Below are 14,812 nucleotides of genomic sequence, written 5' to 3'. Positions count from 1 at the left end.
AGCTCACAGGCTACTTCGGTTTACAAAAGTAGACGTTGGTTGCTTTCAAATTGTACTGTCCTAAACTGCTTTCTGGTTATAGGTAATATTTTAGCCGTGGCTACACACGCGTATTGGTGCGTTCGGCAGCTGTAGGAAACTAGGAGATACGAGTTCCCGAGTGGGAAATAACCAGTAAAACGACCCTCCGAGCTAGTCAGAGTCGCAAGTGGGAAACTCGGTATGATGTACCAGTATAGTACCAGGTACCAGTATGATGATACCTGAGTTTAGGAGTTGTGAGTAGCCTATCCAATGTAACCTTTCACCTTCTTGTCAGAAAACAGACGCTGATTTCGACAGTAATGGTAAAAATGTACTCAGTACTCATCTTTCTGGACAATTTCAACATATTTAATTGTTAACAATCACACGTGTATGAATACTGTATGCTTGTAGTTTGTTAAAGTTCATTATAGATTGCAAACGAAATCTGTTGTTTAAGGAGTTGGTTGTTCCCACTTCAAAAGTACTCGAATGCATTAATATCTAAGTTATGACTTCACCAACTGGGAGCTAAGAGTTCCTTATAACCAAACGAGCATACCATAAAAGTACGTTTTTAATGACGCAATTGATAATATAGGCCTACTTCTTTGATTGGACGAGCGCAATGTAGGGGCGGCACTTTCAAAAGAAAAACTCTTTAAAATCGGGTTAGGTCACTGCTGACAAAACGGTCATTGCAAAGAGGCTTATAGCAGGCTAAAGATGGACATAGCAAACTACTGCTACAGTCTACAATTTAGCTTGCTGTCAAACCACAGGAAGTAGACCTTGTGATTTCCCTATATGCTGCAATGTGTAGACTGGTAGGATCTAAATCAAGGTATTTGAGCAGTGGAGGCTGGTGGAGGCATGTGTTTGAAACCATTCCCTATTCCGTTCCATGCATTACAATGAGCCCATCCTTCGATTTCTATCTCCACTAGCCTCTGTATTTGAGAGATCTATTGCTTGCACATATATGTTCAGTAGATAGTTGTAGTTGTGTTATGATTCTTCAAAGAGAATTCATTGAGGATTTCAATAGCCGTCATGTTGTCATTGCCATGTTTTCAAGCCGTGCAGTCAGCCCATATGTGAGAACGAAATGGGATGAGTGAAATAGGATGGACAGGACAGGAGGAACAATTTAGGCTATTCTTAGAATGACATGACATCTTGGTTGACGCTAGTACAATATAAGTCCGAAAAATGGCATCTTGACAAATGGCATAATGGATTAACTCTTATTTTTAATGATTATTCATAATTTTATCTGTAGTGCTGATGGTATAGGGTTGTTGATGATGCAATAATCGTCTTAATTTGTCTTGAGATAGAGAGAACTGCATGTTATGTTAACAGTTACAAAAACACTCCCATCTTTGCTGTAGGCTATATCCACATTGCGTATTGTTACGGATGGGGGTCGCACTCCCCAGTGCAGTCCATAGGTGTCTCCCTCCGGCCGCCCACTGTGCCGCCTCACTCATGGACTAATCACCTGCACCTGTGTTTAATTGTCACTTTTTATGTACCCTCACTTCCCTTCACTCCCCGCTGGTCCTTCACTGTGTGTTCACCGTATGTTGGTCACCTGAGATAAGTAAGCCATTGAATGAGTGCTGTTTTCGGAGACTGTGTGCTCTCCCCTTTGTTTTCGAGTTAGGTCCGTGTTTGTTTCCTGTTTGCCTACTCTACTTTCTAGTGAAGATCTTTTATTTGGCCTACTCGACTGCCTCCTTTATATGCACCGCACCTGGGTCCCCTCATCCTACCAAAACCTTACAGCATATATGCTCGAATGATGCAGATTATATACAACCAGGTTTTTACATATTCATTCAGGTTTTAAAAAATGCACTTAGACAATACTCAAACCTATAACTGTATAATCTCAGAGTGTAAGGAATTGTAGAGTTTGTGCAAGAGAACAAGAAGACTGTCCTTTACTAACTGCTGCAGTGCAATGGCAATGCTCTCTTTGCCCAGTGGTGCTTGTCTGATCCACGTGGCGATCCTTTTACAATGAGTGGTGGTGACAGCCAGTCCCCAAGCCCTGTCCGGGGAGGGCAATGCTCCCTCATGGGTCTCTGCGCCAGATGCTGCGCTTGAGTTGTGGGTGCAGATACACTGCCACCGCCTGTTCTTGCCTAGCCTCGCCTGAATTCTAGTCGGGTTAAATTTGGAAGTCAAACAAGCCCTTTATCTCAGGGTGGTCGGTCTACGGTTAAGTATTAAGTGTCGGGGGATTTGGTGATGACCGTACTTTAAGCCTATGGTAATTCGAATACGCTTCCGTACCAGTAGCCACTTCCTAATATTTTTTAAGCCCAAATGCGAGAGCCTAAAGAGATGGGATGGACGGGACAAGAGGGGAAATGTAGGCTATTCTTAGAGTGACATGGCATCTGGTTGACGCTAGTACAATATAATTCCTAAAAATGGCATCTTGACAAATACAGATGGCATAATGGAAGAATTATTTTAATATTTTCAAAGGTTTTTCATAATCTGTTATGTAGTGCTGATGGCATAGGGTTGTTGAAGAAGCAATAATCAGGAAAATCTATGGTACCTAAAGTGGTACTTGCTGAAGTTGCCCTTATACCTGTGCAGTAAAGCTGTAATTACCCTAGTCACAACATTGTACTTGCATATTTTTACATAGTAATTAGGTAATTGCATGGTATACAGAGTTAAGTGATTTGTGTTATTACATAAGTGGAATAAGCAACAGTCCCTATTCCACCTGTGTAACAGGAACACAAACAGCTCAACTACATTACTATACAATTAAGAAGTTGTACTTAATGTACTTAACAGTATGTTACTAGACCAATTCCAGAGTCACTACAGGTACTACAGAGTTACAGGCAAATCAATGTAGTGTGACTGCTCTCTCAGCACCTCTCAGAATGATAAATAACCCACATTACTCAACAACAATGTGTCAAAATCTGCAAGAGATAATTGATTGCCTGTTACCTATGTGTCTTTATTCTGTGTAAATATGTGGCTGTGTATTATAGGCTAAGAAAATGCATGCTTCTGATGAATATATCCTATTCATTATTCTTTACATCTTACCAGAGAAGAAGAGCCATTCTGATGCCAGTTACACACAGACACACAGACACACACACACACACACACACACACACACACACACACACACACACACACACACACACACACACACACACACACACAGAAGGAGAGAGAGAGAGAGAGAGAGAGAGAGAGAGAGAGAGAGATACAGTAGAACTCCATGTTATGTTCTCAACAGATACACAAATACTGCCATCTTTGCTGTAGGCTATATCCACAACCAGGTTTTTACACATTAATTCAAGGTTTAATAACATGCACTTAGACAATACTCATACTCCTAACTGTATAATCTCATATGAGTGTAAGGAATAGTAGATGACACCTTAGTGTTTGTACCAGAGAACAGGAAGACTGTCTTTTACTAACTGCTGCAATGCAATGGCAATGCTCTCTTTGCCCTGTGGTGCTTGTCTGATCCACGTGGCGGTCCTTTTACTAGAGTGGTGATGACAGCCCGTCACAAGCCCTGTCCGGGGAGGGCAATGCTCCCTCGTGGGTGTGCCTCGCCAGATGCTACGCTTTAGTGGTGTGTTCTCCTTTTTGTGTTAATCTGTGATTTCAGTCTGGCTTTGGCACAGAATATCAGGCGCTCTGCGCTTTAGTCATTTATAGACTTCTGTTCTGACTGATCCTGTCTGCAGGTAAGGATAGTGATACTGAAGCCTCCTCCATAAAGTAAGCAAATTAGTGGAGCAAGGAGACAGAAGGAGAAAGTTTCCTATGATTTCTATGTGATATTACTTAGGTATTGACTGTGCAAGGGTTTATTACTTTTGATCAGCTCATTCACCACCATGCAGGAAGAGAAATGTATAAATGGATCAACTTAAAGAACTCATTAAACAAAGAGTTATGCACACACATGTACACACACACACACACACACACACACACACACACACACACACACAGATTGTCTATCTGTTTGACTGAACAGATGTCTAAAACAAGGACCTCCATCCTCCTCTGTCACACATTCAATATTCTCTCTTCAATGTCATCAACCTGAACATGATCTATCATGAATTAATCTTGCTTTCATTGCTTTCATAGGCGATAACGCAGCTTGAAAGGCTGGCTCTCATGGGAAACAGTTGTGGATAAATCCCTGGAGCAGAAGCAGATCTGACAACAAAACTGACCCGGCCAAGCCCTGTGGCCCCATGGACATGTATGCCACCCAAACTAAGCCAACAGATTAACAGACACACGCCAAAAAAATGTCTAAAATGATAGACTGATAGATGCACACACCATAGAGATGACAGTATAAACATCTTAACTTTCAGCATTAAGAGTTTTACAACTTTTCTTTTGTTGTAAAACTCTGAAAGTTAAGATGTTGTTGTTACTGTTGTTGTCAGCTATCACAAAAACTCTTTGGGTTTGTTAACAGGGCTGTTGTTGTCTTGTCCAAATCAACAGGGCTCATTTGAAAATGTGCATACATGTGCCCTCTGTTATACTAACAAGCTTTTTTTGGTTTCTTTAAAAGCATTATTATTTAGAAGTTTTCCAAAATCAATTGAAGCTCAAAATCTGCTGGCTCAAAAAGGGCTTGTTCTGTGTCTGTTGGATACTAGGTCAGAATCCTCAGCAGAGGTCACTGATCTAATGGCTATTACATCCATCACAGTGAGAGATGCTCAGCAGCACATGGTTTCAATTAGATGGATTGTGCTGTTAGTTTGTAAACCAAAATTATAAAAACAGCTTGAAGCCTTAAAAAACTCTCACGTGGGCTCTCTGAAGCTTACAACATAATGACTCTCTTTATAAATGTAAGTATACCTTAGTAGACCTATAAAAACGAATGAATCAACATGGAAACAGAAATGTGATTGGGTGATTGGCTCATAGATTATTTAAATGTTATTTAAGGAAAGAGAATTGCCTAGACTTGCAGGTACTATGTGAACCAGTCCATTTTATTTGCAACAATAATGCCCGCCCACGCTATCAGCTTCTCTTGGGTAGCATATCGTGTCTACAATTGCGTAAATATGTGTAGAAGATGAACAGGAAACTCTAATTTCTGGGAACCGCCTGTTCTCTGTATCTCACCTTTTAACCTGTGCGAACGAATCCGCTCTTTACCGCCGGAAAACGGGACTGCGCTATGCTCATATCTATCCATGCGGAGAAAATCCGAGCCATCTGACGTGAAAGGATTTATAGGTTTAGACGAAATTGCTTTCCCCACTGTGAGATTAAATACCGTTGGATACCGTGATCTGTGTTTGTGTGTATAGTATTTCACATTGTCTGGCGCGAATTATGCCAATAATATGTCAGTGGCGCGTAAAAAGTTTTCCCTGTAGCGTATAATTGTTGGAACTTTTGGGTCCCGCTGACGCCATGCACACGGACGTGCTACTACTCCTGCTGCTTGCCTGGATGGTTGGTGCCTCTCGGAAATTGGCTCATCCGAGGGGGCATATGCTTCAGACCTACACCCAAATCAGGTAATTTATCATTAGACTGAAACTGACATATAAAAGATCACTATAAGTTACAATATTGGTATGCCCATATGGGTAATGGATATGCGTAATGGGCAATGGGAGACATGCACTCCACTCCGGTGCGTATTGGTGTGTAGTTTGCTTAAAATTAGCAGGACAGAACGCGCAAGGGAGAATCGTTTGAGTGTGGACAATTAAGATGACAAACAACAACTCCTTGGAAATATTTCTCTAACATAAAACAGATTCCTGCTTTCATTCGAACTGATTTCATCATCTATAGTGCACATAACCAGATTCTGCTATTCTACCAATAAGCCTAATCAAGGTCCCCTCAGAAGTGCGAATCACTTTAAGTACTAGATGTTGTTATCGTGATGCATGTTGTCATGGTGTAGGTTGACTATGATGTATGTTGCTCTATTTGCAGTATTAGTTCAGATGTTACTTCAGAAATGTTTTTTATAGATCCTCATGAATTACATGGCTAAGGCTGTGAATGCTTTGAGTAAACTATCTCCTTGAGTCATATCATGGGGTGGAGGGTTACATTATATTGGTTGCATTTGGTTACTGTTCTATTATTATTATTATTATTATTATTATTATTATTATTATTATTATTATGTATGTGTTCTTAAAGCAATATGATTTCCTCACTTAATGTGCCACTTCTATGGTAAGGTTATGTCTCATCTCGGATTACATTAAATCATGTAGCCTACAGTTACATTTGTGTGGTTGTTATTCACATTTCTTTGATCTGAATCTGGGGAAATAATATGTTAAAGGTATGCACTGGAAACATTTAGATATATGCCTGTGTTATGTTCAGGTGACTCAAATGCTGATGCAGTGATAGAAGGTTTTGTTTGGTTGACAGTGACACAAGGTGACAGTGCATGGTTAGACAAACCACTTACTCAGATTACGTAACCTGTAATCTGAATGTGTTAATGTGCTATTTGATTTATTGTTATTGTTATGGCTTGTTGGAGGTTATCCAATTGGAACACAAAATAATAAAATCCCAATTGTAATTAGAAGTGATTTTTAATACATCTAAATGTATGAGTGTCAAATGCGCCATTTGCTTGACATTCAGGCTAGTGTACATTTTTGCTGAATAGCAGTGTCTGTCTCAACCCACAATATATAGTTGACTCCTGATAAGTGCACTTTGGATGTTTAAGTGTCATACAGTTTCCAGTCCCAATGAAATGCTTTATTAGCATTATTAATTGTTGTTAATGTTTCCAGACTGTGCCTAGACAGCTAGTGTGGACCTTAAACCCCAAAGTGTTAGATGATCCTCACACCAAGTTCATTCTGTCTTAGAATGGGTATGAAGAGGGGAATGAAGATGTGAATATGCGTGCTCTGAATTTAACAGAGGCTCATGTGGAGTTACTACAGTAAATTGGAATTTGGACTATATTTTTCAATCCAGTGCCCCTGCACCCCTCTCCCCATCTGTCTGTGATGGTGGGGGCTCTGTGCCCCAGGGTGGAGAGACAGGTTTTCCAGCTGCATTAGTGACCTGGTATTGGCCTTGAAGGCCTGTGATTTTGTAGTTTAGACTGTTTTTTAAAAGAACCGTTTATCTCTAGTAGCCCTTGTTTTGATACTTGATCCGTACTAGCTTAGTCATAAATGTAGCCTACATATCATAATGCAACCGCCTCTTTGAACATATCTGTGCCACTGTTAGAAGCAGTAACATCCCATTTTGTCCCTGTGTCTAATCAGCTGTAAATGGGGATTGAGAGTTGTCCTCTGGCACAAGCTCTCATTGTAATGTTTTCTCTCAATTGCCAAATATTGCGTTGATCCACATGCTCCAAAATGTATGTTCACTACTATTAAGCTATACATTGATGTGCTGGCCCCATCCTTTTGCTGGATGACCAATCCCTTTTTCAAAATAATGCCCGCATGGTGACTTGATGGAACGGGATTGAACTCTGTTGTCCATCATTCAGACTACTGAAGTGACACAGTCGGTGATAAGACAATGAAATCAATAGTGAGATAATGTGTAATGTTATCTAATAGCCTAAATCTGCAGAGAGAGTAGAGATTAAGTTGTTTTCTGAAGCTTATTCAAAGAATCCCTCTTGCTTACATCCGCTGTGCCAGTGGATTTGAGTACACCTTTCTTTAACCTTACCGGTAGTCAACATAAATCTGCTTTGACCTTGTGAGAGAACTATGGCATTCAATTTATTAAATGGACCTGTATTTTTGTGCGATGATACTGGTGGACTTCTTATTTTAGTAACATAGCGTTTAAAATGATGGGTGGATGTGGGCTAGTTCAGGACATCATGATTTGAGATTGTTAAGGTAAACCACCTTTCAGTAGCATCACTCATGTTTTTGCCCTCAGAATTCTATCATGATTAGCTAACCACAGTTCAAATTAAATACCTTGGGAGATCTTTTACAGATGTTTGTAGTTTTGAGCATATAAGAGACATGCACTATAAGATTAAGTTAGAGCATAATGATATCACACTGTTCATACTGCATTCTATTTATTCTGCTTATAATGCTACTGCTAATTCATATACTGCTTACACTGCACTACTTATACTATACTGCACTACTATACTGTGCATATACTGCACTACCTGTATATACTGTTCACACTGCACTTTTCTGCTTTTTTGCACTTCTGGTTAGACGCTAACTGCATTTCGTTGTCTCTGTACTTGTTGAAGTTGAATCTAATCTAATCTAATCAAACCAAGAGTCTTATTTAGATTGTTTTCAATTGTATGTTTATTCAAAATCCTAAATGGGCCATGTAAAACTGTCAAGCTCAGGCAGATTCAAAAGTATCTACTTACTTACTTATCTACAATAACTTGAATTTGCTTACAGTCTCTGTTTTTCAGACCAATTACAGAATAAAACATTCATGAAATGTAATTTCATGAGGGAAACATATATCATTATTCCAGCTTAAGATATATTTATAGATGGAGAAAGATTAAGGTTGGTGGAAAACAAAGAGATGGCAAAAGCCCAATTGCCATTTGAATCCCACAGGTCACGTTAAATCAGTGGCTGTTCTGCCATTCGCCTAAGAGCTTTAACCTGCAGTCATATCAAATGGTCCTGAGTAGTCCTGGCAGCTGCCTCTACAAAAACAGAGATTAGACTTCTATGTTCTCTCTTTCGAACAATACCAACAAACCATGTCAACAATACTGTACAGCACCAAGTTGATGCTGTAGGGAGTTATACTAGTTATACTCATAGACTAGATTCTTCCTGTTCACTGATGTAATTGTTTTGTCTATACTGATATTACAGGTGAACTATTATTTTGAATGCGACTTGTCCTTGAACATGTCTTAAAATCGTAGAGGATCATCTGCTCTTACCTTGTTTTCAAGGTTGTTGCTGACTGTTGCTATTTTTAAACTACTTTATGTGCCAATGCATATGCATGTCCTTTTTGTTGACTTGACTGTATTTGTTTTCTGAAGAGATGGCTTATTTTTTTTCATTGCTGCATATCCTAAATGCTACACGACAACTTTAGGGGTTGTCTTGCTAAATCATTTACTGTACAATTAATGTCTCATATCCTTACAGAACCAAAAGAGAAGTACCACAGCCATCAGCAGGACGTCGCAAAATTGGCAGGTGCGTGAGTACTACTTACTATGGCAATTTCACAGCCACATACATTAGTCAGGAGGATCTAAAGGTGGGAAATAAAGTAACTATAGCCCTAGGTTATTTACTTGGTAATGTACTTAGATAATGCTTTTGTTTTAAGTATCCTTACAGAAAGACAGTCGGCTTTAAAGCATCTTACCAAGCCAACCGAGCGCAATCTATCGTTTCCTTAGAGTCAGCATAGGCCCTTCACATGATAAAGACAGTCTTAATTAATTCATCCTCTTGAATATAATTTGGTAGACATTAGGGGCTTAAGCATTTTTTCTCTCCATAGGAAAGGTAGGCTTGGCTTTATAGGGGATTTAGACAATGACACGATTTAGTTATTCTTATGGAACCCCCCTCCCATCTCTATTCCAAGAGAAATCTGTTCAACAGCTGACATGTGACGCCTTAGTCGTGGAAGTTACATGTGTATTTATGTGTAGTACCACATCCTACCCTTACTGATGATTGAACACAGATAAATGACCAGTGTTCCTTCTTCACAGCAGCATCCTGAAGAGTCATGATTTGACCAAATCTTCCATGACAAAGTCAGAGCAGCTCCTTAGAATAGAAGACCACGACTTCACAATGAGGCCTGACTTTGGAGGTGAGGCTGTTTCAGGATGCTTTATTGTGTGTACAAATGCATCATAAACCCCAGTATCCTATTGCACAGTTTACCAAAGGCCGACATATGTTCCAATTCTGACTTGGTCATGACACAAAGTTGCAACATGGATTGATGTTGTTTTCTGAAAGTTTTATGAAAAAGTTTTATGAAAAAGTTTGTTAAAATGGGTCAAATTGGGTCCTCTCAATTAGTATAATACTTGGAAAGCATCCATCTGACACTCAGAGGCGGGTATGTCCCGTGCAGCTAGTGCCTTGAATAGGCTAGATGACATAACCAGCCTGGGATTATGTGTGCTCTGCTGTGGGCAAGTGATTACTGAGCAGTAGCTACCAGTCTGGGGCTCAGGGTTTCAATAACTCCTTTGAGACGTCTCTAATCTCCCGCATTCTTAGGACCCAAAGCCTACAGCTGTTTACAAATTCGGAAGTTTCCATTTCCACCACAAGTTAAATTGGGTTGCAAATCAGAGGAATGAGTCCCGAATGATTAAGATTTCCTGAAAAATCTATACCCTGTCAAGAGTATCAAATCTAAACGATTCTGAAAAGCAGTGTTACTGCTCCGCCCTCAATCAAAAGGCTCAATATGCCACACCTGTAAACCTGGCTGGTACTCGACGGCATGATTAAAACCTTCTCCATGTATACCTGACCTGTATAAAGTGTGCTTGCGCCTGCACATCTTGAGAATCGGCAGCACTTGAGCATGGAACAATTTTGGTGCAAAATTACAGTATGTACGAATACATATTAGCTAATCATGTTTCTGTTTAATTGTAGCCGACAGTATATAGCTAGCCTGTATGTAGTGTAGAGCGATGAATCAAATGTGTTATTTACTGCGTCACTCGATCAATAGAGTTGTATTTCCTGTTGCCTCTTATAAGTGCAATGTGAAATGTCAATCCGGGGCAGATGACATATCTTCCCCTCAATATTAGACAGCGTCCATATATTTGTGTCTGCCCCCGCTGTACTGTACCATTTATGTAAACAACGTGGCCGTATGTTTTTACAAGGCACTGAATTAAAGGGAGCAAAGGTTCATTATTATTTAGAATAACATAGAAATATGACTTTTGAACACAACAGCATAATACAGACTGCTCAGTGAAACAGCAATGTCCAATGAATGGATCATTTTAGAGTGCCATTGATCTTTAGGTTAATTTACATCACTGTAATGTACTGTAAATTATCAAAACTTCCCCTTGCCATTTGCATGTCATGTTCCCCATATGAATCAGTTGTGTTGTGTATCTTTGCAGGACCTGCTGTTTCAGTTGGAGTTGATGTTCAGGTGGAAAGTCTGGACACAATTTCAGAAGTTGACATGGTAAGTGCTTTTACACATACTACTGTATGATCTGTGTGATGTGAACCAAAACAACAGACTGTCTTTATTTCCATTTGGCAAAACGGGAAGAAAAGGATGAGATATTTACAGTCTATCCCATTGATTATAAGTATGTATGTGAGGACTGCTTTGTAATCTGTTGAAATACCAGCAGCCTAAAGTGTGTGTGTGTGTGTTTCAGGACTTCACCATCACCCTCTACCTGAGACACTACTGGAAAGATGAGCGCCTGTCTTTCCAAAGCAACAACAACCAGAGCATGACCTTTGATGGCCGTCTGGTAAAGAAGATCTGGGTTCCAGACATGTTCTTTGTCCACTCCAAGAAGTCTTTCACCCATGACACCACTAAAGATAATGTCATGCTGCGAGTGTACCCCGACGGCAAAGTGCTCTACAGCCTAAGGTAATTCACAATGTTGGAAAAAATGTCCTCCTGCTCAGGGACACTCAGTTTAAAGGTGCAATCTGCAATTCAAACAACAACAAAATGGGTTCCCCGCCACTTTTTTGGTAAAAGCTGAGGGATGGGGCTGGAGAAATGATACCACTCTCAAATTCATGAGATCAAAATTAGAGTTTTAACCATGTTTTAAAGCTATACAATGTTTGTTTACAATTGCATTGTTTACAAATAATGGAGTAAAACAAGCTTATATTTTAGGTTCTGATGGGGTAAGACAGTTAAACTAAGCTCATGAGGCATTTATAAGTTATATTCTTCAAGAATCAATGGCTATATATAATTTATTTAGAAGTCCAAAAATATATATACCAATTACAGATTGCCCCTTTAAAGCTTACTGGCACATAGTGAGTCTTTTCCAAGTGACAATTGAGCCCCACAAGCGATTTGACCAAACAAATCCAATAGCTACCAGCTGTCTGGATTTGAAACTAATGCTTTGTTTTCAAAATGTTTGTTGAAAATGAAAACATGCAGTCTTGCTGTATCAGGATCCTGGCCAAATGTTGGTAACTACTTATCACAACCAAATAGTGCAGCTTGTTGATCACAACGTAATTTAATTTAATTTGAGTTTTAAGTGGTGATAAAGTGTTTGTCAATAAAGTGTCCTAAAGCTGCTGAGAGTGAGTTTGTCATTTGGGTGAGTAATCAGTCCACTTGAGCCAAGAGACTGAATTTGTAATCCACAGTTAGTCCATTAGAGAGTTTGGCAGCAAGGGACAGCCAAAGACAAGATGCCCATGTCAACTGCTCCCTCTGGTGGTAGTTAGTAGAACACACTGTACACTCAGTCTTTACATCTGCCGACACTGCTAGCAGCATCAGAGGTCATGCCCAGAGAACAGTGGGAAAAACGGCGTCTGTAGACTGTGTTGTGGTAGACACTCAAGGGCAATCAGTAATCCCAATCTAGGCATGGATTATGGGATTTTTCTATCTTTACGGATGTGTAGGATTTGCCAAGGGGCAGGGTGATGGTGTGTTGTACTGTGGATATTACCATGCGGGCACAGAAGTTGGGTTAATCTCTCATGGGCTGGAACCGGAGATTTGCTGAACTGAAGAAGATTGGGAAGGAGTGGACCTCACCTACAGTATTAGAATTCTCAAACTGGTATACCTTTCCCTCCAAAATACTCGGTATACAGTAATGCCTTTTACGGGACTTTCAACATGACTCAAACTTGTAGCAAATCTACGGCAAGTAGTTTATCTCTCTCTGGCCACCGTTGCCAGCCTAAAAGTCAGATTTATGATCTCCTACATCCCTTGCCCTCAGACAAGAGAAATATACATGTGCAAGATTAAATACCTTCTTCAATAATATTGTACCTTACACCTGCCCAACCCTATCCACAGACCATCTTATGTCGAGATCTTTCCTACACTGAGCTGAATTATCTATGATATTTTCATTTGTCATCCCTACACTAGGCTCTCCAAATCTCTATTGAAACTGATGAATGATTTTCACTTACACACTCTCTCTCTCTCTCTAGCCTATCTAACATGGCTCAGTATATTGCTTGGTTTAATCAGCTGTGTTGTCCTCCCATACAGGGTAACAGTCACAGCCATGTGCAGGATGGACCTGAGTTGCTTCCCTCTGGACACACAGACCTGCTCCCTGGAGATTGAGAGCTGTACGTTTCTGTTGCGACCTTCCTTTGGCCTTCTATCTGGGGTCACACTGAAATCCTACCATACTATGTAACAGTATTTTCATGAGGTAACCACCATTACTGTATGTGTGTGTCACTCTCACAACTATCAGATGCATACACGGATGATGACCTGATGCTCTACTGGAAGAAAGGGAACGAGTCTCTGAACACAGATGAGAAGATTTCTCTCTCCCAGTTCCTCATCCAAGAATTCCACACCACCACCAAACTGGCCTTCTACAAAAGCACAGGTACTGATATGAGAGCAGATAGACTGTAACACAGTGCTGTTGACAGTGAATTACTGTCATTTGTGTTGTATGCAATGCTTAGATTGTCCATATCTGTTGTTGTTCTCTCCAGGCTGGTACAATCGTCTGTACATCAACTTCACCCTGCGGCGGCACATCTTCTTCTTCCTGCTCCAGACCTACTTCCCCGCCACTCTGATGGTCATGCTGTCCTGGGTGTCCTTCTGGATCGACCGCCGGGCCGTACCTGCCAGAGTCCCACTGGGTGAGGTCTTCTGAAACCTGACAATCTTTATTATAACTCTGTTTTCCACTGTCATCATGTGTTTCATTATCACAGAGCCTATGCTAAGTCTCTAGGTGTTTTGCCTGTTGTAGCCAGACCTGTATCCCTAAGTTTTAAACAGCTCTAACCAGGGGTCATGTGTTGACTCTGCTTCAGGTATCACCACAGTGCTCACCATGTCCACCATCATCACTGGAGTGAACGCCTCCATGCCCCGGGTTTCCTACATCAAAGCTGTAGACATTTACCTCTGGGTCAGTTTTGTGTTTGTATTCCTATCGGTGATCGAGTATGCTGCTGTCAACTACCTGTCCACAAGGCAGGAACGCAAGGAGATGAAGCTTCGGGAAAGGGTAAGTGCTATTACAACAATCCATGGACACATGGTGTTCAATTCTCAGCCTTTTTATTGTAGGTTTTTAGCCCAGCAACAATTGCCCCTGTAAGTTGAATTCAACTATATTTAACCAGGCATCTCTGCGTGGCCTGCAGCTGCCCTGCACCTGTGGCATGCCCCACCCTGACGTGATGACTGGCAGCTACAGTGAGGAGAATGTCAACAACACAGGGAACTACGGCATGCCCCCGGAGAATGGGGTGAAGCATGAGAGGATGATGGTGCAGCTGGCGCTGGAGAATGACCAAGTCACCGGCCATGTTGGCTCCAACCCCTACAACAGAATGTGGATCAACACACACGCCATAGACAAGTACTCTCGGGTCATCTTTCCTGGGTCTTACGTTCTCTTCAACATCATCTACTGGTCCATCTACAGTACATAATGGAGGTCATTGTGTACAGGGTTCGAACCTTGAAAACTTGAAACACTTGAAATACTTCTTCGAGTCCAATGACTAGCTGTAGA

At 40.7% G+C, this 14,812-nt stretch overlaps 1 protein-coding gene across 1 annotated transcript; it reads left to right on the top strand.

Moving 5' to 3' along the window:
• Positions 1 to 5,496: 5,496 nt before the first annotated feature.
• Positions 5,497 to 14,729, top strand: LOC310818072 (gamma-aminobutyric acid receptor subunit rho-1-like; the record flags this gene model as incomplete). Its single annotated transcript, XM_083688832.1, has 9 exons — positions 5,497 to 5,603; positions 9,791 to 9,894; positions 11,189 to 11,256; positions 11,459 to 11,682; positions 13,306 to 13,388; positions 13,520 to 13,660; positions 13,773 to 13,925; positions 14,103 to 14,299; positions 14,418 to 14,729. 9 exons carry the CDS (start codon positions 5,497 to 5,499, stop codon positions 14,727 to 14,729), a joined length of 1,389 nt encoding a protein of 462 aa, XP_083544958.1.
• Positions 14,730 to 14,812: the final 83 nt, after the last annotated feature.

The sequence above is a fragment of the Argentina silus genome (genome assembly GCF_951799395.1).
Source record: "Argentina silus genome assembly, chromosome: 17".
Taxonomy (NCBI): domain Eukaryota; kingdom Metazoa; phylum Chordata; class Actinopteri; order Argentiniformes; family Argentinidae; genus Argentina; species Argentina silus.
Note: the sequence above shows the minus strand (reverse complement) of the source record. Positions and strands in the feature narration are given on the sequence as shown.